At 42.6% G+C, this 21,485-nt stretch overlaps 1 protein-coding gene across 1 annotated transcript; it reads right to left on the bottom strand.

The window, feature by feature from the left end:
• Positions 1-368: 368 nt before the first annotated feature.
• grb7 (growth factor receptor bound protein 7) lies at positions 369-21,192 on the bottom strand. The gene is made up of 15 exons (XM_085760821.1): positions 21,072-21,192; positions 17,781-17,964; positions 16,786-16,909; positions 9,378-9,534; positions 7,718-7,839; positions 6,377-6,451; positions 6,074-6,211; positions 5,068-5,178; positions 3,812-3,907; positions 3,625-3,720; positions 3,401-3,508; positions 2,765-2,822; positions 2,568-2,655; positions 1,192-1,285; positions 369-554 (listed from the first exon to the last, which is right to left on the bottom strand). The coding sequence occupies exons 2-15, from the start codon at positions 17,957-17,959 to the stop codon at positions 408-410; spliced, it is 1,593 nt and encodes a 530-aa protein (XP_085616947.1). The 5' UTR covers positions 17,960-17,964; positions 21,072-21,192; the 3' UTR covers positions 369-407.
• Positions 21,193-21,485: the final 293 nt, after the last annotated feature.

Here is a 21,485-nt window from a genome sequence, read left to right as displayed (position 1 = left end):
GGATCTGAATCAAATCCCCTAAGCTTTTTTAAAAAAGGAAAAAAAAAAAAAAAAAAAGTGTGTCCATTGTCGCTCATTAAGCCGTCTCCACGGGGACCAGCCAGCAGCTCGTTAATTAAAAAATAAAAACCAACCTCAGTCTGGAGCCGCTTGTCTTGTGTAAGTGGAAAATAATTAAAAATATTAAAGAGAGGAGGGGCGGCGCTGAGCTTCGTGCCCCCCCCCCCAATAAGATCAACGCCTCCACCTTTGCTCCTCTGGTGTAATTGCTCTTTATCAGCCGAGCTGTTGGTGACACTCGAGACCCGAAGTGAAGGTTTGAGTTTGTGAGACTGATCCAGGACCAGAGGGGTGGGATGGGGGGTAGAGGGGTAGAGGGGGGGTGAGGGGGGGTCGTCATGGCGTCGTCACAGCGCCACGCAGACGCAGGGGTGCTTGAGGCAGACGGGGAGGATGCCCTTGTTGATCTGGTGAAACTCCACCAGCTGCAGGAGGTCGATGAAGAGAGTGAGACCGTCGTCCATGGTGAAGTACTTCCTGCCTCCGTCCTCACACTGGGGGGGAGGAGGGAGGGGGGGGTGGGGGGGGAGGGGGTGGAAGAGGAGGAGGAGGAAGAAGAGGAGGAGGAGAAGGAGGAAGAGGAGAGGAGGTGGAGGAGGTAGAAGAAGACACACAGGAGGAGGAGGTGGAGAAGGAAGAGGAGGAGAGGAGGAGGAAGATGAGGAGGAGAGGAGAAATAGGAGAGGAAGAGGAAGAGGAGGAGGAGAGGAGAAATAGGAGGAGAGGAGGAGGAAGAGGAGGAGAGGAGGAACAGAAGGAGGAAGATGAGGAGGAGAGGAGGAGGAAGAGGAGGAACAGAAGGAGGAGGAGAGGAGAAGGAAGAGGAGGAAGATGAAGAGGAAAAAGAGGAGGAAGAAAAGGAGGAGGAGAAAGAAGACACACAGGAGGAGGACGTGGAGAAGGAGGGGGGCAGAGGGGAGGAAGAGGAGGAGGAGGAGAAGGAGAAGAAAGAAGAGGAGGAAGAGGAAGAAGAAGAGGAGCAAAGAGGAGGATGAAAAGGATAAGGAGGAAGAAGAGAAGGAGGAGGAGGAGGAGGAGGAGGAGGAAGAGGAGTCACAGTTAGAAGCTGCATCACACAGGTGATCATGTTTACTTCCTGTCTCAGAGACCAGATGCATGATGGGAACTCACAGGAATCACCAGGTAGTGTTTGGTCCTGAGCTGGAAACACAGAGTCAGGACGAAGCACTGAGCGTGTTGCTGACTCTCTCTGATCAGGAACATCCTGCACACACACGAACCATGGGACACAGAAACAGGAAATGACTCTAAGGCCTGGTTCAGACTGCAGCACCAATCCAATTTTCTTTTTTTTTTTTGGCAAATCTAATCAGGATCCAATTCCGCATTAAATGTAGCAATTGATCAGATCCGATCTGCATGTGTCCATCTTAATGTCCATATTATAACAAACTGATGCATTGGTTACAGACGTGTCTGAATGCACCATTTTATCCGTTAGTGCCGTTAATCTGTAACTAAAATGAACAACATTTCACCATAAACTGGCTACGACCAGGTCCTCCCTAGAGGCAAAAGAAAACTAAGAAGAGTCGTTCTAGAGCCAAGGATCACTGACAGAGAACTGTAGAGAGACCTGCAATTGACCCTTCGCCAACTCCTCCCACAAACGGCTATTGTCCAATCCTACGTTAGCAACCGTAACCATAGGCCTGGCAAGCTTTCCGCAGTGAGTCATTACGTTTGCTTTTGTGGACACATTTTGAGACTAGGACGAAAAACATTTGTTTGTAGAGAAGGATGTTGTTGCTGCTGCTGCTACTATGGCGGTGGCGGCGGCGGCAGCAGCAATATAGAGATGTTCAGATACGAGCGGACTTTTTTTTCGACTTGAGCAAATATATGATAACCATATGTTCACATCCAAAATGACAGCTGTACTTTTAGGGCTTTTAGGCGAGGGATCCTCCAGGCAGGGACTGCTTTCACTGATACAGCGGTGGGAGAAAAAAAACAGCAGCGAAAGCTGTATGTCACAAGGTTGCCAAAAAAACTTGCAGTTTGACAACGTTTCATGACCAGTGAGATGACCTAAGTCTTCGTGGATAGATAACGTAATAATGACCCTTACTGCTGCTCTGTACATTGTCCAGTCGTGTCGTTGAACAGATGTTTTATCCTCCTGTCACGAGTGAAAACTCTGAAAGAACTTTGTGATTCTTCTTCTATTATCTCAGAACAGTTTATCCAGACATTCATTTAATTTCCAACATTCCTTGAAATCGATACAAATACTGCCAGGAGCATGGTGGGAGTGAAAGCGTAGCAACAGTAGCAACAGTAACCAAGGGGGCGGGGCTTACGCGAAGGGTCAATTAGCAGGTACAGTTATAAAAGAAAACCAATGAGTAATGCATTTAACCACCATGGCCTCTATGCTGCTCACCATGCAAGTCTATTGACACGTTCAATACTTTAATACTTCAATACTACCGCTGTGTATATACATAACAGGGAAATGTCTGTGTGTTGTCTCGTCCACTCACCCGTCCACCAGCCCCTGCTTCTCTATCAGCCGCTGAGCTTCTCTCCTGGACACGCCGCCATGAAACCAGGGCTGCGTCCTGTGGATGGCTGCAAACAAACACACACACACACAAAGTAAGTAAGACAACACAGCTACAAGTATGGAAGTATCTGAACTGAGACACAGCAGCAGAGCAGCAGACTCCGGTGGACTTACAGGAGGGTCGGGCAGCAGAGCTGAGGTTGGGCAGGCTGCACCTCAGAGCTTCTCTCCTCTGAAGAGACAGAGTCAGACGGTGACATCACATCAGACGGACAGAAAGAAAGTCTGGTTTGTTAAAACGGTTTTAATATAAACAAATGATTAGAATTAGACTTAATTAGAAATCCCCAGTGGCTCCAAGATTGATAGACAGATAGATAATCATATAATAGATATACACCATACTTTCCGGGCTATAAGCCGCTACTTTTCCCCACCCCCCTTAACCCGTAATCTTTTGTTCATGACGATTAAGACTACACAAACACACACGCCGTAACATCGTATATGTCATGTAACGTTATCCGGACGCTCCATTTATTGATTTTTCGCCGGCTTCGTTGTCAACAAACAAATGCACATGGGCGAGAGGAGCGTAACCAGAACAGCGGAAAAGCGAGCGGACTTGCACAGTTCCCTACTGTCTTTCTGTGTAAATATCTCATGGTACAACATGAAAACCTGCAGCTTACATTCAAGTGCGGCCTATATATGTATTTTCTTTTCAAATTTAGCTGGTGCGGCTTATACTCAGGTGCGCTCTATAGTCCGGAAAGTATGGTATTATATAATTTACTCCTCCCTCCTCACCCTCCAGGCCTGTCCCTCCTCCCTCTCTGCGTTCTGGGCCTCTGTCGGGTTCTGGATGACTCGTCCTCCGGCCTTCCCTGAGAAGTCCAGAGGCTGGGCTGGCACCGACTTGGGAGACAACACACACACGGACTGCACACACACACACACACACACACACACAGAGACATGATTAATGTGAGACGACACCGACTCCTCTGCTGCCCTGAATCGGCCGCTGTGACTGATGAACTCACTTTTCCGTCTGTGAGTTTGTTTCCTTCGAGGCTTCGTGGAGTCGACTTGGACAAGTGGTAGTTACACTGGAGCTGCTTCCCATGCTGACAACACACACACACACAATAACATCAATTACATAGTGATCACTCCATATTGTTTTATTGATCAGCTAAGTCAATCCTGAAGTGAAACCTTAAAGAGTCTGAAGGACGACGTCCAACAAGTTCTCGTCTGCTCGTTCTCAGCACAGAGGATCTTCAGGTCCTGGACACGCGGGTTTCTGGAAGGCTGTGCAAACACAAACACAAACACACACACACACACAGTTCAGAGTGACAAGGTTAGTGTGTGTGAGAACTTATTTTGATTTCCAGTTTAAATTTAAAGGACAATTCCGGGCAAATTCAACTGAATTTTCCTATCATTTTAGGTCTAAAAGAAGGAATCTGAAGATTTTCAGTTTAATTGCTCCTGTTTTGCGGTAGTTGTGTCTGTCCCCGCATCGCCACGGCAGCGATGAATGGGAGCGGATGGAAGTTCCACTGCTTAGGCTGTTTACATCCTTCAAAGCCACAGACAGCGTCAGATGGCGACTCAAACATGCACAGAGAAGTTTGTTTAGTTCAAGCAAGCCGACATGTTTGTAAAACTAGATCTAATACAAAGTCTCGCGCGAGACCTAAGTTGACGCTCGGTGTGTTCACGTGCAGTCGGAAGCTCCCGTTTGTGTCATAAACACAGGAATATCAACTCTTGGCTTGCTTGAAGTAAACAAACTTCTCGGTGCATGTTTGAGTAGCCACCTGACGCTGTCTGTGGAAAAAGAATTGCGGCTTTGAGGGATGTAAACAGCCTAAGCAGCAGAACTTCCATCCGCTCCCATTCATCGCTGCCGTGGTGATGCGGGGACAGACACAACTACCGCAAAACAGGAACAATTAAACTGAAAATCTTCAGATTCCTTCTTTTAGACCTAAAATGGAAAATACAGCCCCGAGTTGAATTTGCCCGGAATTGTCCTTTAAACAAAATAATCAAACAACAGTTTTACAGTTTTATCTGAATCTTAAACACTGGGCTGGAAACTGTGTTGACCAGTTGTGTAAATAAACATCTGTTACAACACATTAGCAGTTTACAGCTTGTTGTGACGCAAAGAAAAATCAAACGTATTGATGCAGCTTTAACATGAGACACTTTTCTGTCACACGGATTCGCTGGATTTATAGATTTTCTTGTCACCGATGATGACACTTTTTTATTTTTACTCTGAGGTGACGGTGAATGAATCAGGTGTGTGTGGAAATAACTCAGAGTTCAGAGGAGCTTTAATGACTCAGAGATTAGAGACGGACGTCTGCTTTTAGCTCGACTGTGTCATAAATCGACTGCAACATTACCCCCCCCCCCCTCCTCGTGCTGCCTCGTCTCTCTGAGGAGCTGGCTACCTTGATGCAGAAGGTGAAGTCTGTAGGAGCTCCGTACAGTTTACGGCCGTTCACCACCGTGTACACGTTCAAGTCCTCCAGGTCGGCCACGTACTGCAGGTGTCGAGGCTCCTGGGGGCCGACACACAGAAACAGAAACACACACAAAGGTAAACAGTTTATGATCCTTGTTATCTATTTATAACCTATGTCACGTGTCTTTCTTCCTGGAAACAACTGGATTCTGGGACAGACTAATGTTTGATGTTGTCAGAGGTCAGAGGTCAGAGGTCAGCGTGAACTCACAAGGCACAAAATTTCACACATTTGGTTCATATCTTTATCAAACTGAACCAAGTGCAGCAACAGACAGTCTGAGCCTGAGGGTGTGGACTCTCTGAGATTTCAGACTCTAAGGTTGTGGACTCTCTGAGGTTGTGGACTCTATGAGGTTGTGGACTCTCTGAGGTTGCGGACTCTAAGGTTGTGGACTCTATGAGGTTGTGGACTCTCTGAGGTTTTGGACTCTCTAAGGTTGTGGACTCTCTGAGGTTGTGGACTCTATGAGGTTGTGGACTCTCTAAGGTTGCGGACTCTCTGAGTTTTTGGACACTAAAGGTCTTTGCACACCGAGTCAGTTTTTTTCGCATGCGTTTTTCGTATCCGTCATCCGACAAAAAATGTTACGCACAGGCTCCTTGCACACTGAGTCCGTTGCGTTTTATTCGCATGCGTTTTTATTTTGTGTTCCAAATTTCGGAGAGGGAGACAAAAATCGTCACGCAGTGATGCACTTTGTGGTTCTCTCACTTGTCGAGAAATGAAAGACAAAAATTAAAATATTGTGTCCATGCTGAGAGGAGCCAGTAGCGAGGGGATCTGCTGCTTGTAAATGAGCAGCGGAACGTGCGGCAATTTCGGACGAAAAAAAAACGGACTCAGTGTGCAAAGCCCTTAAGGTTGCAAACTCTCTGAGGTTGTGGACTCTCTGAGGTTTTGGACTCTCTGAGGTTTTGGACTCTCTGACCTTGGACGAGCCCTTGGTGGAGCAGTAGAGTCCGGAGCGCCGCAGGAAGAAGTAGACCTTCTTCCAGGTTTTCCTTCCAGGCTCTTTGACCTGCAGGAAGCCCTGGATCTCTGGACACGTCCCCGACCTCAGCAGGTTCTGTCAACAACACAGGCTCAGTGTTTAAAGTTCATCAAAACTGTCACAATTAAGTAAAAAAAAAATAGGCATTTCCATCTGTTACTTTGAAGAAACATCATTAAGCCTGAACTTTCTGCTGATGAATGGCTGTGATTAAACTGAAGCTGATTTCACCGGGTTTACCTGAATGAGCTCTGATGATGTCATCCCCTTGCTGACATCAGCGCTGTCGGAGATCATGTTCTCTGGGAAGAAGAGCTGCAGGAGGAAGGAGACGACTCGCCGTTAAAACTCCTCTGAACAGGAGAGAAACTGCAAAGACAAAGAAGCTGCTGCTGCTGCACCATGTGACTCCGACTGTGATTATCTCCAACAACACAGAGGAATCAGCCTCCTTTGTTGAAGACAAATGGAGGAAAAAAAAACAGAACATTAAAGCTCCATATTTTATTTAGCTCTAGGAACAATAGGTCGGCGTCAGCCAATCAGAAGAAAGGAGGAAGCTCTGAGCCTCCATTGGCTGACTGTTTTCTGAGTGATCCAATAAAAATAGAACTGATTTCAGAATAAAACACTCAGAGAAACCAAATCCTGTCAAGTTGTTGTTGTTGGATGGATGGTGAGTCCAGGTGGTGAGGGGGCGGGGCTTAGTTGTGACATCACAAAGTGACAGGAAGTCCTGACGGCTGGTTTTAAGGCTCAGTTTCTGAATACAGGCTGTGTGCATTTCTCTGTGGACTGAGGCTTTGATACCTTCACAGTATTAATATAGAACCTAGAGCTGCTTTATAATCACACTACACATGGACATCTACCTTTATACTGTATGGAGCTTTAACACAAACATCTACCTTTATACTGTATGGAGCTTTAACACAAACATCTACCTTTATACTGTATGGAGCTTTAACACAAACATCTACCTTTATACTGTATGGAGCTTTAACACAAACATCTACCTTTATACTGTATGAAGCTTTAATACAAACATTTAACATGATGTAAATTTAAACCTCTATAAAGAAGTAAGTCGCTCATTTAATTCATGTTTGTGCCTTGTGGAGGCAGTGTGGCCAAACTTTACAAAAACAGGCACCGTATGTGTGTGTGTGTGTGTGTGTGTGTGTGTGTGTGTGTGTGTAGCGGGTGTTGGTGGGAGGTTCATCAAAACCAGTTCTCAGAGTTAATCTGTCATCTTAGTTTACGGCGTAGGTGACAGAGCAGATCCGATGTAATAAAATATCTGAGACATTAAGTCAGCGTGTCTGCACCAGCACGCAACCTGTCACTCATCCCGGATCAGTAACCACGGTGACGTCAGGCTGTGTGTCAACATCTAATGTACCAACATGTTCGATAAAGAGCGTGTAAATCCTCCGCCGCCTCGAGTCCCGGCCTGAGGTGAACTGGTGTTCAAAAACAAAGGAGGGACGTGATGTGAAACCTCACTGTTGTCTGTTAGTCAGGGAATGTGTGTGTGTGTGTGTGTTTGTGTGAGTGTTGTACACGTGTCGAGTTGCGTACCACTGGTTTCCTGAAGAACTCGTACTTGGCGTAGTTCTTGCAGAAAACAAACCTGGTGTCGCCCTTCAGAGACCAGCTGGCCTGAACCTCCAGCACGACCTCGTGGTCCTCCAGACATCTCTCTGTGGAGAACGACCAAACATCATCACATCTGTTATTTATTCATTTATTCATCTACAGCTCTGGAAGAAATTAAGAGACCACTCCCAAAATGATCAGTTTCTCTGGTTTTACTATTTATAGGTATGTGTTTGAGTAAAATTAAATTAAAATCAACTACCGACAACATTTCTCCCAAAATTGAAATAAAAATATCGTCATTTAGAGCTTTTATTGGCTGAAAATGACTAAACTAGTCTAAATAACAAAAAATATCAAGTCTTTTCAGACCTTGAATAATAATAATGCAAAGAAAACATGTTCATGTTTATTCCTAAACAACACAGCAAGAATATTTTAACTCAGGAAGAGTTTATAAATCAGTTTTTGTGGGATAATGTCAATGTTTAATCCCAGCAGTGGTTTTTATAATCTTCCTATAAAACTAGATGTGGTTCAGGTGATGACCTCATCAGTGTCTCATTAAGTAGTATGAGTTGTGTTTGTGTTTGTGTTTGTGTTTAAAAAAGAAAAGAAAAGAATGACTGTCATACATGTAGAGATGCTTTTAAGAAACATTTGTGAAAGTGGTCTCTTTCGCTTCTTCTCCTGTGTTTATCATTATTTATTCAGAGAAGCCGTGTGAATTGACAGGAAACAGTAAAGAAAGAGAAAATGTGGGACTGGATCAACTTCGGATCGGCAGTCGAACCTCTGATCTCTGTTTTGGGGCTCAATATACGGTGGCCCTGAGGTGCCAATCACAACAGCAAAAGAGAAAACACAACAACAATAGAGAAAACACAAAAGCAAAAGAGAAAACACAACGACAAATCAGAAAATACAACGGCAAAAGAGAAAACACAAACTCTTTTTGTGTTGTGTTTTCTCTTTTTGTGTTGTTTTCTCTTTATGTTGTGTTTTCTCTTTTGCTGTTGTGTTTTCTCTTTTGCCATTGTGTTTTCTCTTGTGTTGTGTTTTCTCTTTTGCTGTTGTGTTTTCTCTTTTGTCGTTGTGTTTTCTCTTGTGTTGTGTTTTCTCTTTTGCCGTTGTATTTTCTCTTTTGCTGTTGTGTTTTCTGATTTGCCATTGTGTTTTCTCTTTTTGTGTTGTTTTCTCTTTTTGTGTTGTGTTTTCTCTTTTGCTGTTGTGTTTTCTCTTTTGCTGTTGTGTTTTCTGATTTGCCATTGTGTTTTCTCTTTTTGTGTTGTTTTCTCTTTTTGTGTTGTGTTTTCTCTTTTGCTGTTGTGTTTTCTCTTTTGCTGTTGTGTTTTCTCTTTTGCTGTTGTGTTTTCTCTTTTGCCATTGTGTTTTCTCTTGTGTTGTATTTTCTCTTTTGCTGTTGTGTTTTCTGATTTGCCATTGTGTTTTCTCTTTTTGTGTTGTGTTTTCTTTTTTGTTGTTGTGTTTTCTGATTTGCTGTTGTGTTTTGCACCTCAGGGCCACCGTACTACAATGTGCTGAGTCATGCTTTAACCGCTGACTCACCAGACCTCCCAGGATGTGTTATTCATGTGTTATTCATGTTTTTATCAACATCTGTTCTGATGCGGTTTCTCACCGAGGCCGAGCGCCGGGTGCAGCTCCAGCAGCGCCCAGTTCTCCTGGTCGCTGCAGTGAGCCGTCTGCACCAACATGTGACACACGTCTCTGGCCGTGGCGCCGCGGGAAACCCACACCGACCGGCTGTGGCGGTCCTCGCTGTACACCTTGATCAGCTGAGGAGACACGATGAGACGAGAGGGAAGTCAGACGTTCATTTATTATGACACTTTACACCTGCGTGAGGAGGAGAAATGGACAATAGTGTGATTAAATGCTGGAGAAAAAAAAAGAATCACGAGATACAAGCCACAGTATGATATTATAGTTATTTTGTAATGACACAATAACGTGTGATGTGATTTATCACCTTTCTGCAACATTTTGTCTGAATTTAATCATTTTCATTCATCAAACAGGAGAAAAGCTAATCCTTTCTGGTACTTAAAACTCTTTAAAGCCCCAGTAGCCTATGTAACTTATTTGGCTTTTTATTAGCAAAAATCAAATATTGTTTTCATAAATACGTATTTCACTGAAGTGGAATCACACCGGCATACAAATGAAAGCTTTCTCGTACCTTAGAATGAGTTGTTACAAGTCGTTACAAATACATAAGTGGGCGACGCACCGAACCGAGGCGGCCATGTTGCATCGCCATGTTTTACGTTGAGTGTCAGCGTGACCGTAGGTAACCACGGAAACTCAGCGGAGCTGTGGGCTCGGCCTGTTAAAACTGTCACCACTGTGTAGTGTGAGGAAGGACGGAGGCACTGATGTTGCATTCAGGTGCAGTCAGGCAGACGGCCGTCGGCAAACCAACCGGATGTCATTTTACTCCACGAGAGAAAGACGGTAAAACGTGGGTCAGGTAAACAATACCACATCACCATGACAACATATTGTCACAGGGGTAGACAATAAGGGAAATTTGCCACTGGCCCTCCGGGCCAGTGGCTTTTGAAGATCACTGGCCCCACCATTCTAACCACTGGCCCAGGACAATAGGTATCGATCCCCATATTAACGAAAAACAACATATCCCAGCCAATTTCCTGGGCGGTCTCGCCATCAAATCGAGGTGGAACTTTCTGATACCATTACTAGTCAATTTCCAACATTCTTGATATTTATTCAATACCACGATCTTGTAGTTTCTTGAGTGAGATTTTGGGGATTATTTTGTTATATGTATTTTAGTGAAAAAAAAAAAAAAAAATTATGTATGAGTTGGTATATTTGTGTTTAATTTTTGTATGTTGTTATTTATTTGAGTCTGAGGATTTATATCCTGTATCAGATATTTTTCATTCAATTTCATTAAAGAAGGTCAAAAAAAGTGCTTTTAAATTTTCATTTTTCCCCCCCAGGCTACTTTATTTTAATAAATAAATAACTGTTTCACATATTTAGCCTCCACTGTGGTTTAACAATGAAGTAAAAACAGAGTTAAAATGGTAAATATGCCTCAACACAAACATGAAGTTATGTAGTCATTACTTTTATCCTCCAAGTAGTTCAGTGATATAACTGTTGTTCTCATTCATTCACGTTTAGGCTGTTTCCACAGATTGGTGCAAAACTGACTCATTGTTTCATTTTCAGCTCAGTTTTGCGTTTACACACGTTTGTTGTTGTTATTATGGTCTAAATGTCACGTGACGTGCCACCGCTGTGGCGCACACCGAACAGCTGGCGCCCCAGCGCGAGCTCTGGCCCGTGTGTACTGTAACGTTCGCGTCGGTCCCGACAGGACTCGACCCGACGCGCTGAGGAGGAGGGAAGTTTCATGGTTAAGAAAAAGGGTTTTTATCGGTTCTTGTGACGACCTTCTATCAGCAGCAGTGAGTGAGCTGGAGCTGCAGCTGCAGCTGCTTGCAGGTGGTGCTGACGTGCCAGGGCACAGCGCTGGCTGCGCACAGAAAGTAGATGTCTCTGTCGTTGACCGGGTCGGGATCTCTTAGCACTAATTACCGAGACGATTTGACAGTTATCATTTCAAACCACAGGGATTTAATGTGAAATTAGATTTATTTATTTACTTGTTATATTTTTTTCAAGGCATTATTTTCACTGGCCCCACCGGGCCAGTGTTTGGAGCGTTCTGGTGGCCCTGACGGTTTGAAAAGTACGTCCGGGCCACCGGGCCATTTATATTGTCGACCCCTGTGTCACGCCTGTATTGTTTTGCCTTGTGCTGGCGGACCACTTGTTTACATAGACGCTTGTTTATCCTGTTACATGCAGCGTCTGTTGTCTGTCTGACGTCTGCCCGATCTCACGTGAATGCAACATCAAGAATACGTTCCGATATGCAACCGCACCGCTAGATGGGGGTAACTCCTACATATTGGGGCTTTAAATTTGTATTTAAAAGTTGTATAATAAAAGATCAATACTTGCTATCTGTGAGTCAATACAATACTGTGCTGTATCGATTGTTTTCTCAACATCTATATATTATAATATATAAATAATCTTCAATTTATCTGCATATTATTTTCCCCAATGAATTATTTCATGTATAAAATGTCAGAAAATCATAAAAAAAAAACAAGTATCTAATTATTGCTGATTAATTTTCTATTGATCATTTAATTGATTTATGGCATATCTGCTGCCTATTACTGATACATTATGCTTGATGCTGGGTTTAAATCTGAGGTTTTAGGTCGTTTTAATCTTTAACTATGCGTCTTCTTTTACAAACAAGTTGCTGTTTTATATGGAACAACCTGATTCTGTGAAAAACACCTGCAGGATGATGGATGTGATTTGGATTTGACGCCGTTCTCATGTTGTCTGTCTGGTAAAGTGGAACAACAGAGCTTTTCATCTGAGAGCGACAACAAAACAAAACAAAACATCTCAAGGGTGGTTTTTGGCGTTGCGTCAACATGTGAAGCCGAAAACAGGAAGTGGAGGTGCGAGGCCAAGAAGCTGTCAGCCGCTGCAGACGCTCTTTATTTAATAGTCTCTGACACCTGCAGAGAAAACTCTCACGTTCTTCCTCGTCTTAAAGGTGCCATATGTAAGAATGTGGCCAAAAACGGTTACTGCAGTCAAATTCAAAACACAGTGAACTGGGAGAAAGGGCTAGGTGGCGCAACATGCCAACACGTAAATTAATATAAAAACATTAAATAAATCATAAACATGATTTGCAGTCTGCAAAAAAAGATTTTTAATGCAAATACTCTGGCTGTACTATTGTCGTTGGTGAGTTCAACATGTTATATGAACATTATTCCTGAGTCTCTGTGACATATTAGGAGGATTTTACAGCCAGTTGCTTTAGATTTCTTACATATTGTACCTTTAAACCAACACCAGTTTTTAAGTCTTAATCTGGCTGAGCCGAACTCTCCAGTTTATCCCCGTTGACCCTCCCTCCCTCCATCCATCCATCCCTCCATCCATCCGTCCATCCATCCACCACGGGATGCTGAGGTCATTCAGAGGTCAGGTTGTTTCTGTCTGACACGCCGTCTGGATATCGCTGCTCGGTTTCCAGCCAGAAGGAAAAAAACAACAAACCTGCCCGACCAGAAACCTGCGGCTGGCAGTCAGCAGCAGCAGCAGCAGCAGCAGCAGCAGCACGCCCCAACTGGTCCGACCGGTGCCGCAAATACCGGCGGAGTATAAAGCAGAGCGGCTGGGTGAGGGTGAAGGTGGGAGGGGGAAGAGGAGAGGGAGGGGAGAAGGGAGGGAGGGAGGTACATTCCTCCAGTTCAATATCCGGTCAGTCTGCTCTGACCGCTCAGAGGTTTTCATTACGGAGCCGGCGAGGCCGAGGAGAATGAGTTTGTCTTTCCTCAGAGCAAACAGAGCGTGACCAACGGAGCCCAGAGGAACTCACTCACTCACTCACTCACTCACTCATCATCATCATCATCTGCACGCCAGAGCCAGAGCTCTGATCTCCTGAAGCAACGTGGATCCGTTTACAGTTCGAACTAGGGATGTCACGATTATAGATTTTCTTGGTACGATTATTGTCAGAGAAATAATCATGGTATTACGATTATCATGATTATTATGCATGAATTAATTCCACAACACTATTAATGTGTAAAATCAAATATAGTTAAAGCAGAAGTAAGCGGAATATTTGTGTTAATATAAGTCTTAAATAGTTATATCTTCCGACAGCAATCACTTACATAGAGTGTTTGGTCTGAAACACGGGTCTGTCAGTCACTCTGCTCTGCTGTAAGCCGAGGAGAAAACTTTCCTTGTATCCTACAACCTTTGTCCAATGAGGAGAGAGAACGGCATAAAGGGGCGGTCCTCTCTGTGTGTGCAGCCAAGGGATGCGCGTGAATGTGGTGACGTAGGGACGAGGGCGGGGACTGCTAACTCCATCTGCTGACAGGAAGTTAGCCAAATCTAATTACATTACTAATTATTTATTAATTATTAAAATATTTTAAGTAACTATCTATTAAAATACGACCAATTATTAATCCCCCAGGGGAAGTGTTTGAAATATTCAAGTTATTAATTGTTATCTTTACCAAAATTAAATTTGAATAATTTTCTTTTAGTTACAGTACAAATTGCACTCTAGCATTTTAATTCCTACAAATTCAATGTTACGTTAGGTACATGGACCAGTATCTCTGCATTTACCTTTACATTGGCGCCACATCTGCCAATGCGGTTCCGGACTCGGATTCCGTATATTCGGACATAATCTTTTTCGGAAAGTGACGGTATTTAGGGATCTTTACGATCAATTAATTGTGCCGTTTAATACCGCGATTATTTGTGAAAACAAGTAATTGTGACATCCCTAGTTCAAACACATCATATCGACGGATCGATTAGCTCAAAGTTATCAATAAGGCCAGAAGGATGTGGACACCTGAGCAGAGACATGAACCTGCTGCTGCAACAGGCTCCACCAGGAAGAGACAGGTTGGACAATATGTTCACTAATCACTCTTAAGCAACAGAAAAAGACTTTTAATTACTAAAATGATAGTCGTACTGCACCCCACGCCCCATGCATGATACTGGGTGTATCATCCAGGAGGACTGTGTGTTTATGTCTGACTTTTCAAGGTTCAATGTTCAAGGTTTTTATTGTAAATTCAACCGTATGTACCAGACATAGCGATGAATCGAAAAGCCGTTTCTCACTGTCCCACGCTGCCAGAATAAAATACAATATGCAAGACAGGATATTACCTAACACTGAAATAAAAATAAACAATAAAGTGCACAACAGATAAGACATTAAATACAATATGTAAAAGGATAGCAGCCTACTGTATGTTGGGTGGTGAATAAAGTGCAATTTTACTTTTCAGTCACAACTGCAAAATGAGTCAAAAAAGGCATCATTTACGTGTAATTAGAATTAAGCCTCGCCTGGAGCGCACCGACGTCACCGGGATCAACCCCAGAGTCAGACGCTCTGGGCCTTGTTTTATTTTGAAGTCTCTGACAGTCACGAGGTTTCCTTCTCTGATTCGTCTTTTCAAACACGACGAGCCACATGAAAACAACCGTTCACAAATCTGGGAGATGGTTTTTCTGATGGAGCTGAACTGATAAAATGTTTTGGTAACACTTTATTTGACGCCTATCTCTATAACACATTATAACCATACTTATAATGAGGTATAATGCAGTTACAACACTGTATAACTATAGTTATAAACACTCATAAATCATCATAAGACTTTATAACAATAAGCATAACACATTATAGAGCATTATAATGTGTTATGCTGCTTGTTATAAAGCCTTTTGATAATTAATGAGTGTTTATAATGATTGTTATACATGTTCATAAGCCAATTATAACACATTATAACTATATTAATAATGCATTATCGATGTGGGCTTTGTCAGTGAGTTACTAACAATTATAACGTATTATAATACCTGACCTTATAAGTCATGATAAAATGCTTTATAGTGTGTTATGCTTATTGTTATAAGTGTTTATAACTATAGTTATACAGTGCTATAACTGCATTATACCTCATTATAAGTATGGTTATAATGTGTTATAGAGATAGGCGTCAAGTAAAGTGTTACCAATGTTTCCTTTATACTTTGATTATTGATTGATTGGAGTATTTGAAGTTAGTCTTGTGTTTTTATTTCTTCAAACACCAAAAGAAATGACTGAAATGTTTTTAGGTTTTTGTTGTTTCTTTTTACAATAATTTTTGATATTAAACTCCCATTCTTATTATAACAGTGTACAGCAAGTACATAGTCAGTGTTTTTTTTACTCTGAAATAGATATTAGGCCTATTTCCTGTATTTTTTTATGTTTCAACTGACAGCGTTGACATGGCAACAAAGCTCACCTGTCAAACACAACCACCTCCACCTGAGGCCGACAGGTTCAGGCACATGTGGAGGATCCACTTGCTGATGCCACCTGTCAGAGCCGAGTGTGTGTGTGTGTGTGTGTGTGTGTGTGTGTGTGTGTGTGTGTGTGTGTGTGTGTGTGTGTGTGTGTGACGTGTGTGTGACGTGTGTGTGTGTGTGTGTGTGTGTGTGTGTGTGTGACGTGTGTGTGTGTGTGTGTGACGTGTGTGTGTGTGTGTGTGCAGGTGTGAGGGGATTAATAAACAGTGGATTTGTCCAAACACACATATTGTCACGGGGTCAAACAGATGTTGGTCTGTTTCCTCACTGCTGACTCACACTGAACCATATCACTTCAGTTATTTCCCGCAACGCCTGAACTCACGCAATTTACAGGAAACATTTCTTTGGGAGTATTTTCAGTGGTCGATTCATACGCAACAACATCATCATCATCAGTAGGCTTGTCACGATACCAATACCAGTAAATTTCCACGATTCTCGATAGTTATTCGGTACCATGATTTAAAATAAAAATCCTTCTAAATTCAGTAGGCTACTTTATTTTTTATTTTTTTACTGTTTCACATCAAACTTTCTTGTATTGAAGCTCCACTGAGCTTCAACAATTTTTCACACTGCACAGAATTTAAAAAGCAACAGAAATATGAAGTAGCAACAGTTAAAATGGTAAATACGGCTCAACACAAACAGAAAGTCATGTAGTCATTACTTTTCTCCTTCAAGTTGTTCACTTTTGGGCTGTTTTCACACATACTGGTGCAAAAATGATTTACCGTTTCATTTTTCAGCTTGTGCGTTTACACACGTTTGTTTTTTCTCTGGTCCAAACCATGGATGTATCAAAGGTACAAACGCCCTAACCGCTGTCAGAGAGTCACATTTCCATGACGAGTTGTGGCGCACACCGAGCAGTTGGAGCGGCTCGAGGTCCGGCCGCGTTCACTCGCGGTACCAAAAAATGCAGGTACAGTACTGACGTATTTTTTGCGTGTCGCTATCGACTTGGTACCAAAGTATCGGTTCTCGTGACAACCCTAATCATCAGTCTGGGGTCTCTGACTTGGACTCACGTGTTTTTCACTGGTTGGAGGGAGAGAACCGATGAGCACCGGAGACTTGGAGGGGCTGCACAGCTCGGGGAAGGGGTTGGGTATGGACGGGACCGAGCAGGAGAACGACTCCACTCTTTTCACCCTGAGGAAGTAATAATAAAATAAAATCATTAAAACAAACAAAAGAACCATTAAACGATGAGTCAGGTGATAATCTATATAAATCCAGAGTAGTTTTTGTGTCGAATCTTAAACTGTTTTTGGTCTCCACACCTCATGAATATCTGATTTTTGTAGTTTCTGTCACCGAAAAAAAAAGAGATTAAAGATGCTAAAATTCAAAAAAAATGAGCACCTGCAGATTAAGGAAACAATATAAGCACCTCCCTTGATGCAAAAAATCTTCTGATCAATTGTTTTTGCAGCTTTTTGTTTCACAGCAGTGAGTTCATGAACCCACTGTTGATGATAAGGAGCATAATGGAATAACAGCAGCCGTATCATTTACACTATCAGATTCTTTTACAATCTCAAATCTTTTCTCTTTGATACTGTGGAGAAAATTACAACTCTTTTCTTTTGGTTCTGGTTAATTACAGTTCAAAAAAAAAAAATCTACCGAAGCATCAGAGAGGGGAAAAAAAAAACAAGCCGGCATTAATTAGGAGGCAGCCCCGTTGTTTCTGGTAAATTATGTGTAATTATCCATGTTACATTAAACATTTAATAGTATTTAATAATGGAGCTGTTGCCACAGGCCCATGGAGGAGCGAGGGGCGGGACGATGAAATAAAAAAAAAAAAACCAGCAGCAGAACAAACAGCAGCTCAGTCTGACTTCTGACCCGAGGCTGAGTCACCGACCTGAGTCAATATCCTGCACTCCTATTGACTCACATACCCTGTGTGTGTGTGTGTGTGTGTGTGTGTGTGTGTGTGTGTGTGAGCGAGACTGTGTGTATTTTAATGAGCTTCCTCTTCCCACGCTGACTCATGCCGTCCCGCTGGTCGTACCTGTTGGAGGCGATGGCGATGGGCTGCGAGCGGCGGACGGAGGGAGAGGCGTCGACGACGAGCAGAGGGGCCAGAGTCAGCGTGGAGCTCCCCAGCAGAGGCTCCCCTCCCCCCCCGGGCTGCTCCGGCCGGTCCGAGCCCTCGAACACTTCCATCCACGGCCCTGCCACCTCCATCATGACACCTGAGGGGGATATCAATATATAACAATCACTGAAGCAATAGATCACTACAATTAATGAAAAAAACAAGTTTGAATATAAGATAAGTTAAAGGATAATTACAATCTGGACCTTATTTCTAGCATAAAATACGATCATTTACTCACCAGATAACTTGTGTTGTATTTTATGCGAGAAATAAGGTCCAGATTGTAAAAAACTGTAAATCCTTTATACAACATTTTTTTCCTATAAACATGGTGAAATTAGATTTTTTAGGGCTGGTGACAGTATTTTCTCATTTACAGAGTGATAAAAAGAGATATCCAAAATCCCCTCTGTAAAAACTTCTGACTCTAATATGTCAACAAAATAAAACAAGAATTTTGAAAGGGGCTTTATCCATTTTTCAGATTTCAGTTCTGGAAACATATGCAAATTAGCGCATATTTTATTAGATATTGCCTCATATACATATTTAAACATAAAATTTGACAAAACTTGTAATACAAAAAATATTTGTCTTAATGTAAGTGATAAACTTGGTTATTTCATGGTGATATCTGTTATTAAAAATGTTTACCCTATTCACCTGTAGTGTCTCCCCTTAATTTCATAAAACATAAGAACTCTTTTCTTTAATATCGAATTGGTGTGTGCTGTTGTGTTGTGGTAGTTAATGATTGTTGGTTGTTTTTATCAACAAGAACGAAACTTAAAATGCTCATTAAAACAGGTTCCAGTTGTGTTGATGAATAAAACACCTGCGTGTGGGCGGAGCCTCAGTGTTTGTTCACCTACTTCTGGTCAACAATCATCAGTTTCTGTTTGTGTCTGATTCACGGGACGTCACTTTGTTTGTTCTGCTGCTGCTGCTGCTGCTGCTGCTGCTTGTGTTTACTCTGACAATCACACACGCTGAGTCACACTCTCGTCACTCAAAATAGACCTGACGAGGCGCTGAGCCAGAGACACACACACACACACACACACACACCTGTGCATTCCCTCCTATTCAAACACAGACCTACAACAGAGCAGCCTGTTGACTGTGTAGCAGGAGAAGCTACTGCAGGATTCAGAAAGTCACTGTGGCGATTTTACAGGTTTACATTTTAATGGGATAGTTCACCCAAAATTCAAATTTCATTCTCATTATCTACTCACCCTCATGTCGACTAAGGCCTGGGAGAAGTTTCAGAGCCCTCCTTACGGGGCAGTATTTGTCCATATGATGGTTGTGAATGGTGCTCACTTTTCTTCGTCCAAAAAGACACACCAAAAAACAACAAAATACCTCCATAGTGCTCGTCTGTAATGCCCCTCTTGTATTGAAGCCCTGACATGAGAAATTGTTCCGAAAAAAATTAAATAAGTCTATATTTTAAGCTTGTTTGTATAGCGGAAGCTCCCAGTGTCTCAGTCGGGGCTTCAATACAAGAGGGACATTACAGACGAGCACTATGGAGGTATTTGGATGTTTTTTGGTGCGTCTTTTTGGACGAAGAAAAGTAAGCTCCGTTCGCAACTATTATACGGACAAATACTGCTGCGCGGACCCCCCCCCCCCGTAACTCAGAGAAGGCACGGAGGACTCTGAAACTTCTCCCAGCCCTTAGTCGACATGAGGGTGAGTAGATAATGAGAATGAAATTTGAATTTTGGGTGAACTATCCCTTTAATGCACCTGCCCCTCTGTGATGTATAAATATATAAACATCAGATCAATAATCTTATTGATATTGTGGTATTTCTGCAGCAATCACTGACTGTAGAGGAATCAATAAGTCAGCGAGAGGTGCTCGACAACACACAGAGTCCAGCCGGACAGGTGAGTTGTTATTGTTATGCCCATCATGCAGCTTCACAGACGGAGACAAAGCTTTGATCAGGTGGAGGGGCAACACACACACACACACACACACACACAGAGCAGCAGCAGCACTAAAATCTCTGCACAGCAGGTTGGGGGTCGTGTGTGTTTGAGCAGGTGCACAGGTGTGTGCGGTGAGGAGAGGAGTTGCCATGGCACCCACGGCAGCACCTGATGATCAGATCATAAGACTAATAACAAACAGATGCAACTGATGATTATTATTTTCATAAGCTGCAATAGCTTTGAACATATTTATTATTTAAGGGATCAACAAAATAAGTGCAAAACTATTATTAATTCGTTTGATCACTTAAATTTATTGATTCATCTGACGTTTATTTCCTCAATAAAATGTCAAAACAATATGATAAATGTTGCTCGCAGTCTCTGCAGGGAGCCCGATAAACAATAAGCAACAATTAAAAGAAATCTGTTATGAATTATTTAAGAGCTTTAAACAAGGTAGTTTTCACTTTAATGTGAGGAAAACGTCATAATAGTGAAGCAAAAAAACAAATCAACTTATTAGACCGTTTCTTTATACTGTAAATAAATAACTTTATAGAATAAAGAGTTATCAGAACTCTTTCTAAATAACAAAATACTGTAGGTGATAATAACTTTCAGATAACACTGTTAGTGTTATCTGAACTGTCTCTAAAAAACAAACAAAAAAAATATATAGCCTCTATCGCAGCAGCACAGTTGAGTGGTTCTGTAGTATTTGTTTCGGATCAGTCAGGTGATAAGGTTCATACTCAGAGATAGTGTCACACTTGTTATCAGACTTAACAGCAATAATAACAGAGTGCTGGCGTGTGAAGGGACACAATAACAGCCTACAAGTCCACCTTAAAAAGGCTACAGGCTACAGTTTGTGTTTAGAAAAGTTATATTACAGTGATTCAATGTCTCATCACAACATCTGTAAATTTAAGGTGGACAGAAACAGTTTGCATTTTAAGTCCTTGTTGCTTTCTCTGTTTGGTATCGACTGGGCGCCAGACCTCATAATGAAAATCAATAAAACTACTCCTGTGTCGTCACTAAACCCCCGACAGGTATGAAAACACCTGTCACCGTGTTGGTTCTGCTGTCATAATGAATTCGGCTCAACTCGGCTGGATCCAGCTGTTTGTATGAGCTTGTATTTTCAGCGGTTTAAAAAAAAAAAAAAAAAAAAAGCAGCAAACCCTGCACCTGTCCGGGATTAGCCTGTTAGCATCAGCGGGGGAAAAACCTGGAGGAACTCACCTGTACAGCTGTGTCCCGGTCTGCAGGCTGGTTTCAGCTGTCCGCCGCCGTCCTCATCATCACTCCAGATGTTGATGTGGAGCTTTGACTGTTCGTGTGTTTGATAGCATGTGCATGTGTGTGTGTGTGTGTGTGTTTTCTGACAACAAGGTGCTACAACTTAGGGCTGACGACAGTATCTGTGGAGGAAGAGAGGGAGGGAGGGAGGGTCAGGTGTGCTCTGTGGCCCCGCCCACCTCCTCCTACTGGCAGTGCAGTGGCTGCTGGAGCCGGAAGTGAGTTTAAAAAGTGCAGCAGGTAGTGGTACAAATAATAGATCCATGTAGATAATATAATAGATCAACGGTTCAAAATCTAACGTGAAATGTGCACCTGCTTCCTGATCCATGGCCTCTTGTGTCCTTTCTATAGGCT

Source organism: Trachurus japonicus, chromosome 19, assembly GCF_045865225.1.
Source record: "Trachurus japonicus isolate A0001 chromosome 19, Traja_1.0".
In the NCBI taxonomy this organism is placed as follows: domain Eukaryota; kingdom Metazoa; phylum Chordata; class Actinopteri; order Carangiformes; family Carangidae; genus Trachurus; species Trachurus japonicus.
This window is presented reverse-complemented; position numbering and strand designations above follow the sequence as displayed.

Coding starts and splice junctions, on each gene's coding strand:
- grb7 (XM_085760821.1), bottom strand. CDS start 17,959: ATGATGGAGGTGGCAGGGCCGTGGATGGAAGTGTTCGAGGGCTCGGAC. Junction 16,910..17,780: donor ATCGCCATCGCCTCCAACAG/GTACGACCAGCG, acceptor TTACTTCCTCAG/GGTGAAAAGAGTGGAGTCGT. Junction 6,452..7,717: donor AGTTCTTCAGGAAACCAGTG/GTACGCAACTCG, acceptor TTCCTCCTGCAG/CTCTTCTTCCCAGAGAACAT.